This window comes from Physeter macrocephalus, chromosome 6 (assembly GCF_002837175.3).
Source record: "Physeter macrocephalus isolate SW-GA chromosome 6, ASM283717v5, whole genome shotgun sequence".
Taxonomy (NCBI): domain Eukaryota; kingdom Metazoa; phylum Chordata; class Mammalia; order Artiodactyla; family Physeteridae; genus Physeter; species Physeter macrocephalus.
This window is the reverse complement of record NC_041219.1, coordinates 27,807,483-27,830,474: the sequence shown is the minus strand read 5'-3', so window position 1 is coordinate 27,830,474 and position 22,992 is coordinate 27,807,483. Positions and strand designations below refer to the sequence as shown.

General features: G+C 44.2%; 1 protein-coding gene across 4 annotated transcripts in view; it reads left to right on the top strand.

Annotated features, from left to right (window-relative positions):
- MRPL42 (mitochondrial ribosomal protein L42) overlaps nucleotides 1-22,641 on the top strand; it is a 77,988-nt gene extending 55,347 nt beyond the window's left edge. The window contains exons 5-7 of one of the 4 annotated variants that reach the window (XM_055085247.1): nucleotides 4,560-4,611; nucleotides 6,920-6,995; nucleotides 16,293-16,318. In XM_055085247.1, the coding sequence (XP_054941222.1) occupies nucleotides 4,560-4,611; nucleotides 6,920-6,995; nucleotides 16,293-16,303 (139 nt within the window). In that variant the 3' untranslated portion in view covers nucleotides 16,304-16,318. Of the gene's footprint in view, nucleotides 1-4,559; nucleotides 4,612-6,919; nucleotides 7,166-9,993; nucleotides 10,252-16,292; nucleotides 16,319-22,611 lie in introns of those variants that run through there. The other 3 variants (XM_055085246.1, XM_055085248.1, XM_028490442.2) reach the window with 3 other exon arrangements.
- Nucleotides 22,642-22,992: the final 351 nt, after the last annotated feature.

Sequence of the window (22,992 nt, the reverse complement as noted above, 5' to 3'; positions counted from 1 at the left end):
TGTTCCTATTACCATTTTCTTAATTGTTTTGGGTTTGTTTTTGTAGGTCTTTTCCTTCTCTTGTGTTTCCTACCTAGAGAAGTTCCTTTAGCATTTGTTGTAAAGTTCATTTGGTGGTGCTGAATTCTCTTAACTTTTGCTTGTCTGTAAAGCTTTTGATTATTCCATCAAATCTGAATGAGATCCTTGCTGGGTAGAGTAATCTTGATTGTATGTTTTTCCCTTTCATCACTTTAAATATGTCCTGCCACTCCCTTCTGGCTTGCAGAGTTTCTGCTGAAAAATTAGCTGTTAACATTATGGGGATTCTCTTGTATGTTATTTGTTGCTTTTCCCTTGCTGCTTTTAATTTTTTTTCTTTGTATTTAATTTTTGATAGTTTGATTAATATGTGTCTCAGCGTGTTTCTTGTTGGGTTTATCCTGCCTGGGACTGTTGGTGCTTCTTGGACTTGGGTGGCTATTTCATTTCCCATGCTAGGGAGGTTTTCAACTATAATCTCTTCAAATATTTTCTCAGACCCTTCCTTTTTCTCTTCTTCTTCTGGGACCCCTATAATTCCAATGTTGGTGTGTTTAGTGTTGTCCCAGAGGTCTCGGAGACTGTCCTCATTCTTTTCATTCTTTTTTCTTTATTCTGCTCCCTGGCAGTTATTTCCACCATTTTATCTTCCAGCTCACTTTTCCATTCTTCTGCCTCAGTTATTCTGTTATTGATTCCTTCTAGAGTATTTTTAATTTCAATAATTGTGTTGTTCATCACTGTTTGTTTACTCTTTAGTTCTTCTAGATCCTTGTTAAATGTTTCTTGTATTTTCTCCATTCTGTTTCCAAGATTTTGGATCATCTTTACTTTCATTACTCTGAATTCTTTTTCAGGTAGGTTGCCTATTTTGTCTTCATTTATTTGGTCTTGTAGGCGTTTACCTTGCTCCTTCGTCTGTAACATATTTTTTGTCGTTTTTTTTGATGGGTCGTGTTGTATTCCTGTCTTACTGGTTGTTTGACCTGAGACGTCCAGCACCAGAGTCTGCAGGCAGTTGGTTAGAGCTGGGTCTTGGTGCTGAGATGAGGACCTCCGGGAGGCCTCACTCCAATTGATAGTCCCTGGGGTCTGAGGTTCTCTGTTAGTCCAGTGGTTTGGACTCAGAGCTCCAACTACAGGAGCTTGGGCCCGACCTCCGGCCTGGGAACCAAGATCCTGCAAGCTTTGTGGTGTGGTTAAAAAAAAAGGAAGAAAGAAGGAAAAGAAGGAGCAGTATAATATCAAAGAATAAAAAGCAAAATAAAATTAGAAAGGTAAAAAATATATTAGGAAAAATAAAACTATAATTGAAACAACTGCAAAAAGGTCAAATAAAACCACAACAGAAAAAAGAAAAATATAAAAGAGGTGTGGGGTGGGGGGAACAAGCCAAAAGGAGAGAACAATAACAAAGTATAAAGAATAAAATAAAATTAGAGAAATAAAAGATTTACTAGGAAAAATAAAAATATAGAAGAATCAACAACAATGAATCAACAAGGTAAAACAACCCCAGTCTAAAAGAGGAAAAAAAAAAAAAAAAAAGCCTTGGCTAAGGGGGCAGATTTTTGGCGGGGGTGGAACTTAGGCAGGAGCGGGGGCCTAGGTGGGGTGACATTCAAGCGTGGGGTGGGGCCTCTGCTTAGGACCTACGCAGAAGGGGAGAGGCAGCTGTGGAAAGGAGGGCCTCTGGAGTGTGGCGTTCCGGAGTTTGGAGGTAGGGCCATGGGTGAGGGTGTGTGGGTGGGGTTTGGGCCCAGCGCATTGGAGGCGGTCTCTGAGTGTAGAGGTGGGGCCCTGGGTGGGGTTGTAGGGGCGGGGCTTGGGTTCTGTGGGGCAGGAGGGAGGCTCTGAGGGCAGAGCATTAGGCCCAGGAGCCCAACAGGCTCCCCGGTGCGTAAGTGGACAGGGAAAGCGCTAGCCCCGTTCCCTTCCGTTCCTTCGTGTCCCTCCCCCACCGTCTCCCCCAGGGTCCCCCCCATTGCTGCTGGACCCCTAACTGTGGGTGGGTCCCGCTGGGTGTAGGAACTCCTCCCCTCCCCCAGCCCCCCCTCAGGGGTGCCAATCCCTGAGGTCTGGCCTTTACTTTTGCTCCCTCTTCCCTCCCTCCCCCTCCCTCAGGACCCACGCAGCTGGAGGGGGCCTAGGTGGGCAGAGGATCAGGCCCGAGATCTTAGCAGGTTCCTGCGGGCCCAAGTGGGCAGGGGAAACCTGGCCATGCTCCCTTTTGATCCTCTGCCCTCCCAATTGTCCCCCAGTTTCTCCCTTTGGGTGTGGGATCCCTTCCCCTCCCCCAGCCACCCCTCAGGGGCGCCAGTCCTGTCCCACCTCCACTTCTCCTCTCCCTTCACTCCTCCCACACCCCACATCCTACCCAGTTGCTGGGGGTTCCTCCCATCCCCTTAGGTGTCTGTGGTCCTCCACCAGTGCCTGGTAGGTGCCCTTACATTTTCTTGTTAAATAAATTAATATATGGATTTTTGCATGAGTCCCTTAGTTTTTCATATGTTATTTAGGCTAACTGGTGCAACAACGTCAAAACGTCAGTGCCTGGACAGAGGAATGGCTTATTTCTCATTACTGCTATACTCTCACTTGGGTCAATGAATGGGAAAAACATCTCTGCTCAGAGTCATTCAGAGACCCAGGCTCCCTCCAGTGGGTGGCTTCACCACCCCTTGAGGCCGTGAACTCCTCTACTGGATCCCATGCATCTGGATGCCAGGCAAAGGAGAAGAGAAAATGTGAAGAGAGGATTGTATGGTGGGTCAGCCCTAAAGGAGGGGGCTTCTGCCATATTTCATTGGGCAGAAACTTAGTTCTCTGCTGCTCTACCCCTCCAACTGCAAGAGAGCTAGGAACAGTGATCTAGTGACGCACCCTAGAAGAAGAAGAGAAACTCATACATCAGTAAGAATCACTTTCTCTGCTTCACTCTCTGAGCCCCAACTTCTGAAAAGAATTAACAATTGCTATTTGTCAACACTTTATGGGGATTTAATTAGGCAATAAATGTGGAAGTACTTGGTAAAGTGCTAATCAAATGTTAGTTATGCATATTCCTGGGAAATTTAGTCCCTTTACTCCTGCTTTCATGGGTGAAATGTATAGGCTGAAATGCCCTCTAAGAATCCTTTCCAGCTCTAAAATGCTTAGCTTCTGTGGTTCTTTTAAACCTTCAGCAAGCATGTGCCTTTCTGACTTTGTGCTGGTGCCTAGGATAAGCCCTTTGGGATCCTACAACCCAACCCGCCTGTCCCCAAACCCTCTTTGATTGCTATAATATTGCCTGTGTTCTTTCTGAGACATAAGCTGACTCAGTCTTATCTCATTTTAATTCTGTTCATTCCAACTATGGGTAAAAGATAACTTTTGCTTCCTGTTGCATCAGCAAGTTGTAGCCCATTAGATTCTTAATTTCAGAAGAAAATTGTAGATGGGGGAATAGAACCCAAGAAAGCAGTCTACAGATTTGAAATACTAAAAACAAACAGGATTACTTTAATCCTGCCTTGAAAGATTCTGTGTAATAGAATTGGTTCAATCTACTGCCTTTGTGGTTTCTTCAGTCTCTTACCCCAGCTTCCCAACCTTTTCTCCAGCTAAATTCCCTTTGTGGTTCATTGACAACTGTTTTGCACAACTCCTAGAGGAGGTGAGCGAGGAGAAGTCTGAATTCTCCTCTGTTAAGGACAGAATATGCATTGATGATATGCATTGATGCTGGGGGATATTCCAGCTTCTAGGTAATTTGAATAAAGCAGAGGAAATGATCTACCCACTTCCATTCAGGCCCCTTCTTATCTTTCTCCAGACCACAGCCAGGGGGCTTTTTTCACGTTGCAAATCTGATGTCATTCCTGTGGCTAAACAGTTTAATGTGTATTGTACTTTTTAAAAAAACTTTGATATATATTATACAAATAATACAATGCACAGATCTTCAGTACATTTTGAGGAGTTTTGATAATTGGATATGCTTGTGAAATCACCACCCCAAACAAAACATATAACATTTTTATCACCTCAGAAAGTTCTCTTGCTCCCCTTTTCCAGTGATTTCACTCCCTGCCCAGCCCATTTTTGGATCCATGCAAATATAAATACACAATATGGACTTTTTTTGTGCCTGGCTATTTTTACTCAAAATAATCTTCTGGACAGCATTCTGTGTTGTTGTGTGTTCATTCCTTTCAGTTGAGTATGAATATACTGCAATTTATCCATTCTCTTGTTGATGGACATTTGGATTGTTTCCAGTTTTAGGCTATTTTAAGGCAGCTGTGAATATTCATGTTAAGTCTTTTGGGGATATAAGTTTTCATTTCTCTTGGGTAAATATCTAAGAGTGGAATTGTCAAGTAATAGGGGCTTTAACAGTCTAAAGACCCATTTAGGATGAAGACCAAAACCCGGCATGACCTTGATCATGGGGTCATCCCACAAACTCCCCCCTTCTCTTCACTCTGTGACTGCAGCCCCTCTGTTCATGCTCTTCCCTCTGCCTGATACATACTTTCTTGCCTCTTTTCCAGCTTATCCTTCAGATCTAAACTCCAGCAACAGCTGCCCACCTTCCCCATTAAGGTAAATAAATCCTTTATCAGGCATCCACAGCTCTGCATTCTCAATGCCCTGTACACACCAAGACTGTGGTTTTATATTCATGGGCATGAGTACAGCTGACCCTCGAACAACTCGGGGGTTAGGGGCGCTGATCCTCTGCACAGTGGAAAATCCACATATAACTTATAGTTGGCCCTCCCTATCCACAGTTCAGCATCCACAGATTCAACCAACCTTGGTGATGTAGTACTGTAGTATTTGAAAAAAACTAAAAAAAAAAAAATCTGCATATAAGTGGACCTGTGCAGTTCAAGCCCATGTTGTTCAAGGGTCAACTGTATTTGTTTAGTGTTTGCTTCTCACTCAGCTCAGGCTCCATGAGAGCAGGCTATCTGTCTGTTTCACTCACACAGTGCCTGGTCTAGTTTCTGGCACATATTAAGCATTCAGTAAGTCACTGTTGGATGAATGAATGATGGTGCTGTCCCTTACCACACCACAGATTCTGTCCTCCACTTTGGTAAAACCCCTTTTGTTTATCCAGAGAAGAAACTCTTTGTCCTCCTCATGGATTTCTCCATAGCCGGGACTCAGCTGGAGAAAAAAAAAGACCAGGCAATCAGTTATGTTTAGGCTGCCTGGCTTCCAGGAAAGAGAACAGCTTGAATTTCAATCTTAATAATCTTTGTCTTAAGCAGACCATTATATAAATGAAATCCCTGCTAAAGGGGCTTCTGATCCAAATAAGACTCCAAAGCAATGCAGTTAGCAAGTATTCCACCTTGAACTACATCAAAGGGGACTTGCTCCTAGTTTTCTTTGTTTCCCCTAGTTTTTCTTCTTGAGGACAAAATACTGGGGGCATTCTCAAGACAGCACTGGTTTTCTTGGAAAGCAGAAATTCTTCTTAGTAGAGAGTCAGGGAATGAAGCGGTTCCAGAAGAAAAATTAGAGGATAAAATGCTATGCAATGAAATTTGCTTATATATTGAAAAGCGCCTCCGTGAGGCATTTTTACCAGTTGACTTGCCAGAGCAGGGGTGCTGATGAGGTGGGAAGGCTCCTTTACTCCATGTGCTGTTATTGTGAGCAAGGCTAATCAGGGAGATGCTTAACTATACATCCTCTCTCCTCCTCAACCCCCCCCCCAATACGTAGAGGAATGAAGATGATTACTCGAATATTACATACCTTTGCATGATTCCATAATTTCTCATGAGTGATTTCCTTTCTGAGTTGAGTCCTTGTTTGCATAGAGTGATAACAATGAACAGATGAGTGTGTGGATACTCTTGCTTCTCTAAGTATTTTGCCTTTGCAAAAAGAGTGCAAAAATGTGCTCCTAGAGGATGAGTGTAGTACCAAAAGGACTATAGGTGTTCAGGAAAACAGCTGGAGTTTTATCACGCCAGATTACTTTTATTGCCACCAGGAAATGAAATTATTTTAGGAATCAGCAAATCTCTGTAGAAGGAATGGAACATACTCTCCTGTCTTTAAATAGGGGTGGGTGATTCTCCTTTTGATGAAGATTTGAGGAAGTCAAAGGTGGTAATATGCATCAGAAACTCTGCCAGCATGTTTATTAAGAAACTTTAGAGTGTTCATACCCTTTGATCTAGTAATTCCACTCCTAGATATCTGTTCTGAAGAATTAATCATAGATATAGACAAGGGACTATTGCAAGGAAGGTCATTGCTGCATAATTTACAATAGGGAGATATTGGAAATGGTCTAAGTGTTTAACAAAAAGAGAATGGCTAAATAAATTCTGGGGTCTGCTTATCATAAATATTATGACATTAAAGTGTTTGCAAAGTCTAGTTAATAAGATAGGGAAAATTTTCCTAGTGAAAGAAGTACCTAGAATAGGGCCTGAGATATTGTAGGTACTCTGTAAATATTTGTTCAAGTAATAGATGGATAGATTATTTTTATAACCAGAAAAAATGGTTTGAAAGTCTGCCAGAGAAATGGAGGTTAACATTTTTTTTTTAAATAGGTAGGGTTAACACTTCTGGAAAGGCATTTTGCAGAGGGAAAGAAGATGAAAGCAATTCTCCCCTCTCCTCCCTAAAAACCAACAAAAAACTTGACCTTGAATGTAGGCCAATGGAAAGACGTCTCTCCCGGGACATTTTAGATGGAAACAGAGTCCATTTGCAATGATGGCCAGGGTGTGGGGGTGCTGTGCTCTAAAAGGAGAATTTGTTAACTTAATAGTTCTTGAGCACATTTTTTGGTGTATGTGCTAAAAATTTTGCTGAGATACTGGTTTGAGAGATTTTTCTAATTTAAAAGAGTTTTGTTCCTTCACTGTTTTGTTAGGTGAAGGGTTGGAAATATTTCTGCCTCATCAAACAGCCTCAATTCCAGAGAGACACCCAGACAGAACATCTGCCATGTAAGCCTGTTTCCTCCTCTTGCCCTCTAAAGTTGAGACTGGCAGCTGTGGGCATTCTTGGAAGTGTTTGCCTTGTACATTTGAGCTCAAACAACTGGCTCATTGCCAATCTGCACTCCAGATACTTAAATCTTAAATACTTAGTATTCTTCTGAAACTTAAATAGAAGATGCAGCTTCACCAGATATAGACGAGTGTGCGCACGCGTGCGTGTGTGTGCGTGTGTGTAGGGGGGCAGTGGGGAGAGGCACAAAAAGAAACTCGACAAAGGTGTAGATTGCAAGCTATACTCTGAGCCAAGCTCTGTGCTTCAGTGGAATTAGGGGTCCACCTACGACAGGAATGTTTCAAAACAAAGATCAGGACAGAGCCAGCAAGGTCCAAGGTCACCCCTAGGGATACATGGATTCTGAAGCAAATTTCTCTGGGCTTCACTGACTGGGAAGACCCAGCTTTGGGAGGTAAAGGGAGGCATTATAATTTTGGAAACCCTCTTTAAGAAAAGAATACAATTTTAGGATGCAAATACTATAACAAGAAGACATGACAGTGCTTACATCTACTAAACCCCACTATGTGTATCCCCAAGCCAACTTTCCTTTAGCAAGATCCCAACATGTCCAAGGACTCTCCAAAGCTCCCTGACACGTGGGAGATTGTGATGGGAGGAATGTCAGAGAACAAGGACAGAGGTCTTAACTGACTGCGGTTACAATGTCTTAATTTTGCAAATTTAACAAAAACACATGCCCTTGTGAGCATTGTTGGACTTTTCCTAGGGCCTTTACAAGGTAGGGGCTTTGAAACTCAAACTTCATTAACTTTGAGGTGAATCCCCTCTGACCATGCCCCACCCTTAGCATTTTTCTGCAGATTACATCAGACTAAAGTTAAAGGCAGCCATAAGTGGAACGCAGAAATTATAGAAAGGGAACTCATCACATACATTCTTATAAGTCCTGTGATCTGATGAAGGACATGTTAGGTCTTCTGGAAGATTCAGTAAAGGAATCTTGGGGCTAAAGATCCAGCCTCCTGAGATAAGCATTAGCACAAGTTGGGAAACAAGGCTGCTTCAACCCAGTGGAGAAGGGAAAGTGACTTAGAAGGGCAGAGGAGTTACTTGGAGGTGAGAGAGGTAGCAGATAGTGCCTTGTCCAGGGACCTTACTTTGCTACTTGGCTTGGCAATCATTGCTAGCTTTGCAGTTCCCTCCAGGAGAGCAAATGAAGAACTTGGAGCAAGTTTCTCAGGGAAGAGGGCTACACAAATGAAAAAAAACAAGGTTGACTTTTGGGTGGTATAATGAACCTTAAGTTCTGGGGATTGGGAGTGAGCGGTTGGCGGAGGGATGATGGAGAGCACTCTTCCAACTCTGGGAATCCCTGAGGCAGCAACGCAGAAACAGTGAGAGCGTTAAGTGGGTGCCGGCACTAGATGGGTGGTTGTGGGGGGCGTGTGGCAGAGAGAACTCTTGAATGAGATGTGAAGTCAAACCATTTAGGTCAATTAAAAATACGAGCTTGGGCTTCCCTGGTGGCACAGTGGTTGAGAGTCTGCCTGCCGATGCAGGGGATGCGGGTTCGTGCCCCGGTCCGGGTGGATCCCACATGCCACGGAGCGGCTGGGCCCGTGAGCCATGGCCGCTGAGCCTGCACGTCCAGAGCCTGCGCTCCGCAACGGGAGAGGCCACAACAGTGAGAGGCCCGCGTACCGCAAAAAAAACCAAAACAAACAAACAAAAAAAAAACGAGCTTACCAAACAGCACATGTTTTATAAGAGCACACAGAAACAAAAGAATGCAAACAAAATACATTAGAAGGGGTGTCTGTGGGAGAGGGTTAAGAGTAAGACTGGGGTTAAAAGGGAATATATTATGCACTTACCCAGTTCTTAATAAACAAGAGAGGAGCCATGAAAACAATCAAATAAAACACTCCAACAGCAATGGGAGAGCATCAGTTTTTTGTGAAACGGCGAGATTTCCAGTAATAACTCTGTGTGGGATCTGCATACAACAGTTTCAGACTCTCAGTAGTCCCAAGGTTGTGTAGCTTTGGGAAACAAAGGCTGCCCATGTATGAGAATAGAAGGGATATTTTTAAACACTGCTTCATAGTTTTTTGGGGAAAATGATACATGATTTTGGTTTTCTTAAAAATGCAAACCATACAGATTATTGAATTAATTTAATCCATGTAAAATACTTGAAAGAATGCCTGACACATAGTATGGCCCCAATACATGTTACAAAAATAACCTGAAATTCCACCACTCGTAGATAACTAGAATTAAGATTCTGGTAAACAGTCCTTTCCAGGAAATATAGCAATTTACTTTTTCAATTGTATATAAATGAGATCAAACTCTACATGATGTTCTGTAATAAAATGAAACTCAGTCTCTATATACACACACATCCTGTCGGTTCTGCTTCTCTGGAGAACCCTGACTAATACGGTTTGTTAGGTTGCCCAGTTCAAATGTTTATTGACTTTCTGTATTTCTTTTCTTTTAACCTTTCCTTTCTTTCTTTCTCTCTCTCTTTCTCCCTCTTTCTTTCCTTCTTCCCTTCCTTCTTTCTTTCTTTCTTTCCTTTTCTTCCCCCCCCCTCCTTCCCTCCCTCCCTCCCTCCTTTCCTTCCTTTCTTCCTTCCTTCCATTCTAAAAATTATATCCTAGCCCTGTGTCTGGATCTTTTTCAGCCCCTCTGCTTATGCCTGACATGAGGCAACGTGACCTCAGGATCCCCCAAAGTGAGGGGCTCTAACCTATAATCCCTGGGTTTTTTGGGGAGTGAGGAGCCTTTTTGACTAGGGACTTGTACTTCAAGTGAGAGTATAGAAATAAATAGGTCGAATAAATAAAGCCAAGTAATTGAGAATTACTGGCTTTAGTTAAGGGAACTTACTTTAACCACCAGTTCCTCCTTCATTTATCAGTTTACAGCTGAATGTAGGTAGAATTTTCTGTTGTTTCTTTTTTTCCCCCCTTGTAGTGGTTGATGTCATCACTGCCACCTAAAAGAACAATTTTCTACAGTGATGGAGGTTCTGTGATGTCACTGGGATTACAAAAGCTGGCAAGGAAATCTGCTATCAGCACTTATCACCGGAAATTACAAAGGAAATTAGTTGTAAGCTTTCTAAGAAAGGACTGTTCAGTGAAACTAAACTTTTTTTTTTCTTAATTTATTATACAGCAAGTCTTTCCTCTTTCTACAGAGAGAATGCCCTACAACTTCAGGAGACTAAATAAACAGGGTCGGTGTAAGAGATAGATTGTCCTACTTTGTGAGTGCTTGATTGGCTAAGTATCTGTGCCAAAATGGTAACTATCTTCATACCAGATGGTTTGGTGATGGACTGTTTTTCAAGCAATCAGACGTTGCCTGAGGAAGCTTTGAAATTTCCCCCTTTCTGTATCTTAGGTCAGATCTCCTAAGCAGGGTTCCCCTGCCCCTGCCCCTCCCATCCTCACCCCCCCACCCCAAGCCATTAGAATGGAATTAGCATGTGTTTGTTTCCTGTGGCTGCTGTAACCAATTACCACAAACCGGGTGGCTTAAAACAACAAGAAATTTATTTTCTTACAGTTCTGGGGGCCAGAAGTTCAAAATCAAGGTGTCAGGAGGGTTGGATTGGAAATCACACCTGAACAACACCGTGCAGGGAGAAGCAGTTGCTGCAAGTAAGGGCAATACTGTCACCAGAAGGAAGGGAACATATGCAGCTGGGCAGCTTCAAACACCAGACCAAGAGTGCAGGGAGAAAGGCAAGGAGTTCAGTTCAGACATGCTGAGTTGTGGCATGGCTGGTGAGGCACCCAAGTGGTGATGCCCGTCTATTGGATTTGGCAGCAGGTGCACCGTGTTTGCCTTCAGGGAGAATGCTTTCAGTGGCATGTAAGGCAGGGGGACTATCGAAGGGAGGTGAAGAATGAATGGGAATTGAGGAAAGCTGAGATGGGGGTGGTCAGAAGCCAAAGAGAATGAGGATCTTTTGCACTGAGGACAGGCTTTCAGGGCCCAAGGCGATGCCCTAGAGCAGTAGTTGTCGAAGGCTGGTACCCAAACCTGCAGCAGCAGGCACCCGGTAACTTACCAGGAAAGCAAGGGACCTACCCAAGACTTAACTGAATCAAAAAATGAACTTATCTATGAAACAGAAACAGACTCACATAGAGAACAGACTTGTGGTTGCCAAAGGGGAGGGGGTTGGGGGAGAGATGGAGTGGGAGTTTGGGGTCCTGCCCATCCATGCAAATGATTTCAAAATATGAAATACTCATTCCAGAAAATTTATTGACAATTTATTATGCACGGTATTGTGTAGGTGTTACAGAAAGACAAAGGTAAATTACATATGGATCCAATCTCAAGGAATTCCCTGTCAAAGAAGTCATGTAAAAGACACACAGATACCTGTGGGGAGTAGAAAGCTATGGTGTGTTTTAGGTTGGATTCCTGGAAGTACAGCTAGAGCAGGGCTTGTGGGCTTTATTAAGGGAGGGATCTGGCGTGAAAACTTTGAGGATGTGAGCCGAGAAGGACAGAGCAGGAGAGAAGCTAGGCAAAGAGGTGGATGTAGCTGGAGCCTGATCCCATGAGGAGCTCTAAAGGATGATTTGTGCCTGTGGTATAATAAAAAATATATATTTGGTCTTTGTCCCTGATTTTGGAGTACAAAGCTCCTAAAACCCTTACGAGTTATCTTTTGTATGCTAATGAGATACAAAGATGAGTACATTTCCCCACCCTCCGATGTGGGACTTGGCATATGACACTTTTCCATAGGCTAGAGCCCTGAAATCAGTGTTTAACAAGCTCCCAGGTGATTCTGATGTAGGCTAAAGTCTGAGAACTAGGCCCTAGGAGGCAGGAGAAACAAGCTTTGATAGAGCTGGTGGTGCCATCTGTATCAGGGAGGCATCTGTGCGGGGTTGTGAACATGCTGAGTCCGGCTGGGCTTGCTGGAAGCAGAAAGTCTGGTCTCGGGTGGGGGGTGGCGGTATTGGACCTAAGGGCATGAATTTCTGTAAAGCAAGCAAATGAGGAAAGGGACTGGTTCCTTCCCAGGGCAGGATCCCTGCTGCTTGAGTATGAAATATACCTGTTTTGATCTTTCCAGCAGACCAGCAATTCGACATCTTTCCACTCCTCTGAGCAACATAGTAGTGAGCGGATCTCTTGAAGCAGGAGCCTGGTGTTTGGCTGAAGCTGTCACAAAGTGGCATTTCTCACAGTATTTGCAGAGCCCCTGGGAAATGTTAACCAGAAACTCTCGGTCTGCTCTTTGACTTCAGTCTTTATGGTTGAAAACCTTTCTAAAATGGATATTTTTGTCACTTCAGAGACTAGGATAATATCCAAAGTAGCAAAGTTGTGAAAGATTTATTATCTTTCACAGATAAAGATAAAGCAGAATGACTTTAAGAGGAGCTGTCTAATAGTGGCACTCTTACTCACTTGTGTTCTGATTTGCCTTCTTGAGAGGAAAAGATTGGGATGGAAGGAGTTCCTGCTGGGCGCTGGGACTTGCTTGTGACCTTCGGCATACATGATCTGTGGCACACTCTGTTATGAATGTCTGTATCGGATTTCCCTTTAATGGCTATAATGAAAGTCACCTGTCCAGTGGCAGATAGCAGGAAGGATGGCACAGTGTAAACCTGATGAGAGCAGGGCTGGTTAGTTCTTGGTTTTCTCTCTAAAACTTAGAAGTATAACAGCACCCAGTAAACATGTTGAATGAATAAAAATACATGGTAATTGCAATTGAATTTTGGATCATTCTGGAACCTACAGGTCTCAGGGCCACTATTCCGAGCATTAATTCTACCATCTGGGACCATAAATACAGCATGTATAGGCAGGACTGGCTACATAATCTGTGGGGGTCAGTGCAAATTGAAAATGCAGGGCCCCTGGGTCAAAACATTAAGAACTTCAAGATACTGACAGCAGAGCATTAAACCAAATGTGGGGTCTTTCTGGGTGTGAGGTACTGTGCTCCTGCACAAATCCCATGAAATCAGAGCTACAGGTAGGAGATGGGGTGAAATCTTTCTAATCCTGGTAATGTAAAAAATTTTTTTGCAGAAATCCTTGAAATGACCTCTTTATGTACTTATTTTCTCCTTTTCTATGAACGAGAAGGACAATATCAAAATGGAGGGTGTCTATGATAGGATTAGATTATCCCAATTCTCTTCCACCTTGGAATGCATCCAGTCTTTGCCATGTTGCTCTACAGTGCCTCCCACTGGAGAGATCAGAGTATATTTCCCCACCCTCCGATATGGGACTTGGCATATGACACTTTTTGGGCAATGGAATGTTAGTGGCCATGACATGAGCACAGACCTTGAAGATGCTCCTGTAGTTTGGCTTGGCCCCTTGTGCTCCTGTCCTTTACCATGAGAAGAACTGTCCCAGGTAGCTGTTGGTCCAAGGAAAATGAGAGAAATGTGGAGTAGACCTGATCCCGATCCGTAACCCAAAGCAGAGCTGCCCCAGCTGCTCCACAGACCTGTGAGGAAGAAAAAGAAATGCTTTTGTTAAGCCACTGAGACTTTGGAGAATTTGTTACACAGCATTTAGGTAGCAGAAACCTAACTAATAAGGGGTCTTTCAGGTGAATCCTAGTAAACATATTTTACTGCATTAAAAAAAAAAAGACGACTTTGGGGATGCTGAGAATGACAAAGGGGAGGCTAGAGAAAGAATCCAAATCAATGTTGGACATTGATGTACCATCCTGATGCTCAGCTCAAGCTAGTGAGTACTAAACTAAGGACCAAACAGTGCTAAGCTGAATATCATTAAAGAGATCTTATTCTAGTTGTCTTTGTTTTTTAGAGACTACTTGCATACTTGCATAGTAGCTCCCTGAAAGCAGCAGCAGGAGGAAGAGGCTTCATTTTTAAGAATGCTGGTCCAGTATTTTGGCACAGAGGATCATCTGGTTATTTAACAGCCAGAATGGAAAGAGCTCCAACCAGTCAGGGGGAGGCCCCGCCCGTGACCCGTCTTCAGAGCAGGTGAGCAGTGATCTGCTCATCAAAAGTGGGATGTGGGCATGGGGGCTGTTTGCAGGGAAATCCAGTAAAAGTCCCAAGCCTGCGCTGTGAGCCAGGGTTGTTGGGTTGGATAAACCCAGAATATATGACCCAGGAGTGAAAAGGAGAGTTTTGCTGTGCCACATAGAGTAATGCTCTCAACACACTCCAGAGAGGTCTATATCCCAGTCTGGAAGGAACTGTGAATAGGTTACACGGCAAAGAGGAATTAATGTTGCCAATCAGCTGACCTTAAACTAGGGAGATTATCCAGGTAAACCCAATAGAATCACCAGCATTCTTTTTTTTTTTTTTTTTTTTTTTTTTTTTTTTTGCGGTACGCGGGCCTCTCACTGTTGTGGCCTCTCCCTCCCTTCGCGGAGCACAGGCTCCAGACGTCTCTCCCTCCCTTCGCGGAGCACAGGCTCCAGACGTGCAGGCCCAGCGGCCATGGCTCACGGGCCCAGCCGCTCCGCAGCATGTGGGATCTTCCCGGACCAGGGCACGAACCCACATCCCCTGCATCAGCAGGCGGACTCGCAACCACTGCGCCACCAGGGAAGCCCCAGCATTCTTAAAAGTGGAAGAAGGGGGCAGAAGAGGGACAACCAGAGAGATGGTAGCATGAGAAGGACTTGGCCTGATGTTGCTGGCTTTGAAGATGGAGGAATGAGGCCACGAGCCATGGTATGTGGGCAGTCTCTAGAAACTGGAAAACGCAGAGGAACAGATTCTTCCCAAGGGCTTCCAGGAGCACCCAGCCCTGCTGATATCTTGACTTTAGCTCAGCGAGACCTATTTTTGATTTCCAACCTCCAGAAGTAAGTAAATAAGATGATAATTTTGTATTATTTTCAGCCACTAAATTTATGGTAATTTGTTACAGCAATGATAGAAAACGAGTACATTCCCCAACAGGAAAATTTTAGAGCACTCTTACTAAAACAAGGGGGAAATACTGGGCGAGCAAACAGACCAGACAGATGGGTGCTGTAGACTAGATCTCTGGGATCTCTTGTTCTATGGCTCCCTGGATATTTTCCTAGGGGAGACAGAATATACTTTACAAAGTGTTGTCAATAGTAGCATGCACATGTTCCAAAAAACCAAAGCTCACGGCACCGGCCAGCAAGAGCAGAAAAGCCTGAGGGTGTTGCTCTGAAGGCACTCCACCTAGCCTGGAAACCTGGTTCCTTCACCCGTCAGCTGAGTTACTGTAGGCAAGTTAACCTCTATGTGCCTTAGTAAAAGAGGATGATAAATATATATCTGATGGAGTTTTTATGAGATTTAACAATGTTAATACATAAAATTAATAATCATGACTGGCATGTGGTTAAGGCTTAGTAAATGTTAATGGTTGCTCTTATGACTAGGCAGTATGTATAGAGGTTAGAAACCCTGGATCTGGACCCAAACTCCCTGGGGTCAAAGCCAGCTCTGTCACTTACATCATCTATGCTGGGGCAAGTTACTTAACATCTACGAGGCCTAGTTTTTTCATGTGTAAAATGGGGATATTAAAGGTACTCACAGTTGTAATGGGGATTAATCAATTAATACACGTAGAGTCCTAGAACAATGTCTGATACATCCAATAAAGTCATCTGTCGTCGTCATCAGTATTATGGGACCACTGTCACTCTGGATGATTAACAACTAAACAACCCCCATCATGAATTCAGTAGCATCTCATGTGATCATCCAGACCTTTTAGGTTAAGGAGAACCATGGTTCCCAGACTGTGGGAGTTACAGGGAGCAACGCCATCTTTCTTCTTATCAGGAAATCAAATCATAGTAGCACCTAGGTAAGATGCATGTGAAAGGAAAGTGAAAAAATTAGTCATCAGAAACACCAGTAAGGAAAGACTCTTAGATAAGAGAGAGCCTACCTGCTTCTCTTTTTTCTCTGCTGTGCAATTATGCAGGGCTGTATTTCCCTGTTGCTTTTGATTCAATGATTTTACACTTTGTAACATAGTAAGAACATTAGGTTAAGGAACCTTGCCACTTTCTTATTCAGAGCAGTCCTCTCCACAATGCCAAGAATTCTCACTTTGGTAGATAATGACAAGAAATACAACACCCCATTAGTAAACAGGCAAATCATTTCATGGCAACAGCCGATTTAATCAAAACATTCTGGTTTTTCCCTCATCTGAACCCACACAAGGAGTGAACCAATCCAATGGGAAAAAATATTTGTTTTATCTTTGCCACATTTATTTACTCTTAGGGACTGTTTAACTTCATCGGGCAGAGAAGTTGGAAAGAACAAAAATACTCGAGGCACTGAACAGCCTTTTCTATCTCCAGCACCAGACAGGAATGGCCTGGAGGTATTTCCACAGGGACCTGTTCTTGAGCTTTTTCTTGAAATCCTTTGCCCTCTTCTTCACGGGGGAGAGTTAAACTGTTTGTGCACCAAGTTTTGGGGGGTAGGGTGCAGAATGGGAATTGAAGGATAAGTCAGTCGTTTAACAATCCTGCCCATCCATGCAAATGATTTCAAAATATGAAATACTCATTCCAGAAAATTTATTGACAATTTATTATGCAAGGTATTGTGTAGGTGTTACAGAAAGACAAATGTAAATTACATATGGATCCAATCTCAAGGAACTCCCTGTCAAAGAAGTCATGTAAAAGACACACAGATACCTGTGGGAACTAGAAAGCTATGGTGTGTTTTAGGTTGGATTCCTGGAAGTACAGCTAGAGCAGGGCTTGTGGGCTTTATTGAGGGAGGGATCTGGCGTGAAAACTTTGAGGCTGTGAGCCGAGAAGGACAGAGCAGGAGAGAAGCTAGGCAAAGAGGTGGATGTAGCTGGAGCCTGATCCCATGAGGAGCTCTAAAGGATGATTTGTGCCTGTGGTATAATAAAAAATATATATCTGGTCTCTGTCCCTGATTTTGGAGTACAGAGCTCCTAAAACCCTTAAGAGTTATCTTTTGTATGCTAATGAGATGAGTCCTGTGGAGGCCCCAGATAGCCTCAGGATGGGAGCTGGTCACAAGAAAAGCCAGCTATACGATTAGAGGGTTGGAACTCTCAGCCCCATTTCCCAACTTCTGGGGAGGGCAGAGGGGCTGGAGATTGAGGTCAGTTCCCCAATGGCCAATGACTTAATCAATCATGCCTGCATAATGAAACCTCCATAAAACCCCTAAACAATGGTGTTCAGACAGTTGCTTTTTTTTTTAATTGAAGTATAGTAATTTACAATGTTGTGTTAATTTCTGCTGTAGAGCAAAGCAATTCAGAAATATACATCTATATAAGTAGATATAGATATATATACATAGATATACATAGATATACATTCTTTTTAAAAACATTCTTTTCCATTATGGTTTATGACAGGATATTGACTATAGTTCCCTGTGCTATATGGTAGGACCTTGTTGTTTATCCATTCTATATATTAAAAGCTTACATCTGCTGACCCCAAACTCCCACTCCATCTCTCCCCCAACCCCCTCCCCTTTGGCAACCACAAGTCTGTTCTCTATGTGAGTCTGTTTCTGTTTCATAGATAAGTTCATTTGTGTCACAGTTTAGATTCCAAATATAAGTGATATCATATGGTATTTGTCTTTCTCTTTCTGACTTACTTTACTTAGTATGATAATCTCTAGTTCCATCCATGTTGCTGCAAATGGTATTATTTTGTTCTTTTTTATGGCTGAGTGGTATTCCATTGTATATATCATTACATCTTCTTTATCCATTCATCTGTTCTCTATGTGAGCCTGTTTCTGTTTCATAGATAAGTTCATTTGTGTCACAGTTTAGATTCCAAATATAAGTGATATCATATGGTATTTGTCTTTCTCTTTCTGACTTACTTTACTTAGTATGATAATCTCTAGTTCCATCCATGTTGCTGCAAATGGTATTATTTTGTTCTTTTTTATGGCTGAGTGGTATTCCATTGTATATATCATTACATCTTCTTTATCCATTCATCTGTCGATGGACATTTAGTTTGCTTCCGTGTCTTGGCTATTGTGAATAGTGCTGCTATGAACATTGGGGTGCATGTATCTTTTCAAGTTATAGTTTTGTCTGGATATATGCCCAGGAGTGGGATTGCCGGATCATATGGTAATTCTAGTTTCTGAGTTGGTGAACACATCCATGTGCTGGGAGGGTGGCTCACCCCAACTCCATAGTGCAGAAGCGCCTGTGCTTGGGACCCTTCTGGAACTTGCCCTATGTACTGCTTCATCTGGCTGTTCATTTGTCTTCTTTGTAGTAAATTGCAACATAAGTGGAGCACTTTCCGAAGTTCTCTGAGTCATTCCAGTGAATTATCAAACTTGAGGGGGCATCATAGGAACCCCTGAATTTGTAATCAGTTGGGCAGAAGTGTGGGTCTCCTGGGGATCCCACTTGTGACTGGCATCTGAAGTGGGGGGCCGTCTGGTGGGACTGAGCCTTTTAAATTGTGGGATCCAATGCCAGCTAACTCCAAGTAAATAGCGTTAGAATTTAACTGAGTGTTTGGATACCCAGTTGGTGTTGGAGAATTGGTTGGTGTCAGGAAAAACCACACATTTTGTGTTAGAAGTGGTGTCAGAAAACAACATGTAGTACCACAAAGGGGAAGACCTGTTGTACACTGTATCAGCTAGCCATTGGCTGTGGGCTGCCCCTGGGGATAGAATAACCTCCCAAACATTTCTGGGCAAGGTGGCTCCCATGAGTCAAGGGCAAACTCTCCAGAGAAGGAGGCAGCTGTAAGCCTGTAGCAGCTGACACAGCAGCTGTGGGATGCCCACATCTGCCTGGTAAAAGCAATCTGGACAGGACACAACAGCACTGATTACAAGGTAGCATTCAGAGGAGGATAGGAAAGTGTTGGGGGGAGTTCCAGTGAGAAGTGAACTGAGCCATTGAAATCAGCAGAAGAGAGGTCATTCAAATGGAGATTCTTCCAAAGGAAGTAGGAACCTCCTACTTCCAAAGGAAGTAAAACAAATACCTTAGAACAGTCATGGAGGAAGCTCCTGCCTGAAGATTCCAGTAAGACACAGGTGATTGTATCAGCCAGGGTTCTCCAGAGAAACAGTACCAATAAGGGCAAGTAACTTGCTAAGGGTCACTCAGCAAAGCAGTGGGGTTCCTGCCCAATCCGTGACCCCCACTGCCGCCGCTCCCCACACCATGCCACCGCCTCCTCCTTCACGCTTTCTCCTTAGCTTCCCTATGACTCAGTGGTTCTCAAACTTCAGTGTGCATCAGAATCACCTGGGGTACTTCTTCAACCAGATTGCTGCACCTGGCCATAAGAGTTTTGATTCAGGTGGTCTGGACCTAGGCAGAGAGACAGTCAGCTGCAAAATTCACTGCGTCCAGTGCAAAAAGAAAATGCAGGGCCCTGTCCTGGGGGGAAGTCCATCTCCCCTTCCCACAGGCCCACGGCCCCGGTCCACCCTTCACAGATACCCTCCCTCTTCCCAAGAAAATGCAATCTCCACACCAGGATGCACTCAGTACCCAGGTCAGGGCCGGCGAGAGGCCCCTGAAAAGTCGCTGTGGTACTGCCCACCTGGGATGGGGACAGCGCCACCTTGCCCTGGCCTGAGCACCGAGGGGGCGAGGGGTGCGTGTCCCACCCCTCCCCTCCCTGTGTCTGTGCCCAGGGCCCAGCCAGGGGCAGAGGACAATGGCAAATGCAAGCCTCCCCTCATCACTGCCACTTGGCTGCCCACCCCCCCTTCCCCAAGTGGGGGGAGGCAGGGTCCTGGGGCAGGGAGGGTGGAGGCAGAGGGCCTAGAACCCAAGCAGGGAAGCACTGGGAGGCTCCAAGGTCCTGAACTTACACCATTGTCCAAACGGACTTCTCTTAGGAAACACTCAAAGATAAAATTAAACTTCAACTGCTGGGCTCTTCTGAACCCGTGGCCGTGTGTAGCTACACTGGTTGCACGCCATGAATCCCGCTCTGGCCACAGGGGATATTTGCATTTCTAGCAAGTTCCTAGGTGTTTCTGAGAACCGTGTAATCATTCTTTTTTTTTTTTAAGTGAGGCAAAACATTGCTGCATGCTGTGGCTTTCCTTCCCTTCTCTGTAAAATGATGACACTTCTGCCTCACTGGATTGGGGGAGAGGACACAGGGGAGCAGGCTTAGCGCAGAGCTGAGAACACAGGCCACACTCTAGAGTAATGATGTCATCAACAACAACACTAGTAGTAATGATCATTACTGTCATCACTACCTCTACTTTTGTGCAGGCTATTGTGTCTAATGCTTTTATCTGTTGTTTCCTGCTTATTTCCTCTCCGCTGTCTGTCACCTCAATTTTGAGAAGGAACTGAAAAGTACAGGGGAGGGCTTGGGGTGGGAGTGGGAAGGGACACGTCTGGCCAAAGCCAGCTATGGCAGGAAACCACATCGAGAGGAGATGTGTAAGGATGCTGCCATTTGCCTTAACAAATATCAACCTTGGATCCTCTGAAATTGGCACTAGAGGGAGAAGCTAAGCGTGAGGAGGCATGGGTGGACCGCTGCACCCCATGTTCCCCTGGGCACTGAGCTTCTGCTCTGTAAAGGACATATGAATATCTTTAGGGAGGAGACAGCTCCAGGTGTTATTCAGAAAAGGACAAGATACAGTCCTGGGGATGGAGATGCAGTTCTCACTGCCACCCCTCCTCTCCCTTCAGGTGTGAGTGGAGAGGGGCCACTTTCCCATCAGCATCTAGACCAGGTTAAGACGTCCAGAAGCACAAGACTGCAGCAAGGCTGGTTCATTTCCACAAGGCTTTATTAAAGTCAGGCTTACGGGGCCTTGCTTGCTCTCCAAGGCTTGCCCCATCCCATCCCCTGTAGAAAGAATACACTGTTCTCAAATTCTAGTGCGGGGAGACTAAGGCCCAGAGAGAGAATGAGACTAAGTGCCTCTGCAATGGGTCTCAACCTTGGAATCTTCCTAGGAACTAAAAAACACCAGTGCTTAGGGTCTACCCCAGGGGTTCTGATTTAATTCATTTGGGGGGCATTCTAGGCACTGGTGTTTAAAAAACCTCCACTGGTGTAACGACTGTGTATGGAGGTTGAGAACCACTGCTGTATACTCACTCAGCTCTCGGTGGCTCTGGGGACCCTTGCATGCAGAATGAGCCACCCAATCAGGGACACATCCATTATTCACAATGGTGTGTCCTTGCCTGAGTGGCTATCCAGGAAGTCCTCAGGACACACAACATGCACACAAGAGAGGGCCACTATAAGGCCAGATGAGGATGGGGTGTGGAATCATTTTAGGGGGAAGTGGGAGGGTCACTGGGTCACAAGTCACCACAGAGTGAGAAATCAAGAGGAGGGATTCTAGGGTTATGTCTGGAGTATGTCCCCTGGAAATAAAATGAATGATATAGAAAATCTTCCTCTTGCTGTTCCGGTTGGCAGGAACCCCTTCCTCATGGCCTTAAAGCAGCTGTGCTGGAGGGTGTTTTCACCACTGTGTCCTGAGACCTAAGCCTGGGGTAGGTGCTGGATGTTTATGAGAATTTTGCCTGGTCTGCCCTCTCCTCTTTGCCAGTTACAAGCTGCCAACTTGAGTACAATCTCCTCACCTGAAATCAATTCTACAAACATTTATGGAACATCTTTTCTCTGACGGCAGCACACGAGGAACTAGGGATCACACGATAAATAGCTGTTGTCATTGTTGATTAATACTCTTCTTAGAATGTTGACCTCAAGCAAGTTAACATGCCTCGCAATATTTTAGTTTCCTAACCTGAAAACGTGATAATAATAGGACTTAACCTTGAAAGGTTGTCGTGAGGTCTAAATGAGTTAACACGTCAGAACACTTAGAAGGATGCCTGGCGTATATTAAGTACTTAACAAGCATTAGCCAGTATTATTATGATGATTAATATTAATGTTACTAACTGGGGCTACCACAGTGAATAAGACAGGCATAGTCTTTGGTCTTATGAAACTTACAGGCAAATGGAGAAAACAAGCAATTATAATAGAGTGGTGGGTGTTAACATAGCCAGAAGTAGAGGTGCTGTAGGAACATTCAGGAGGGGCCCCGTACCAGACTTGGGGGAATATTGAAGTTTTCCTAAGGGAAGCAATGGCTTGGCTGAGACCTGAAGAATGATTAAGAGATTTGCAGGTACGGGAAGGACTGTGACGAGGGAGATGCAGAGTGACCTTCCAAGCAGAGGGAATAGCAGTGTCAGCAGGTGAGAGAGGACTGGCTTAGCAGAGAAGAGGGAGACACAGGAGCAGGGTCCTTCAGGCCTGGGAAGCACGCTAAGGAATTTGGACTTGATCAAAAATGGAGAAGACACAGGTCCTGCCCTTGAGTAGCTGCCAGTTACGCAGGACAGATGGACATAAAATAGATACTTTATTATTTTTATTCATTATTTAAAATAATGTGAGACTAGAGAGGAAGGGCCTGTGGCAGAGAAGGAAGGGTTTATAGAAAAAACCAAGATGAAACGCCCAGATCGACATGGACAAGTGCTACATGGGAACACTTCCTCTATCTAAGCATGTCCTCTTGCCTCTCTTCCCAGGTTCTTTTGCTGTAACAACATCCTCTACCAAGTCAGAACCTTACTCTGATCCCCAGTGCCATTTTCTCACTCACTCCTCACATTCAACCAATGGCCAAGTCCCACTGAGTTGCCACCTCTCATTGCCCTGAGTGAGGGCTTTATCATCCCTTAAGGGATGCTTTCAACAACCATTGTCTATCGATCTTGTGTTGCCCTGATCAAATTCAGTTTCATACCATGACTGCCAGAGTGATCTCTGCAACATAGAAATCCAGCCATATCCCCTCCCTGGGGCAAAACTATTCAGTTGTACAGCATCTTGCTTTCCCTGCATTTCTACCCATGCACAGAGCTATTGTGAGCTAAGGATGCACATGTGTAAAATACCTTCAGTCCCTC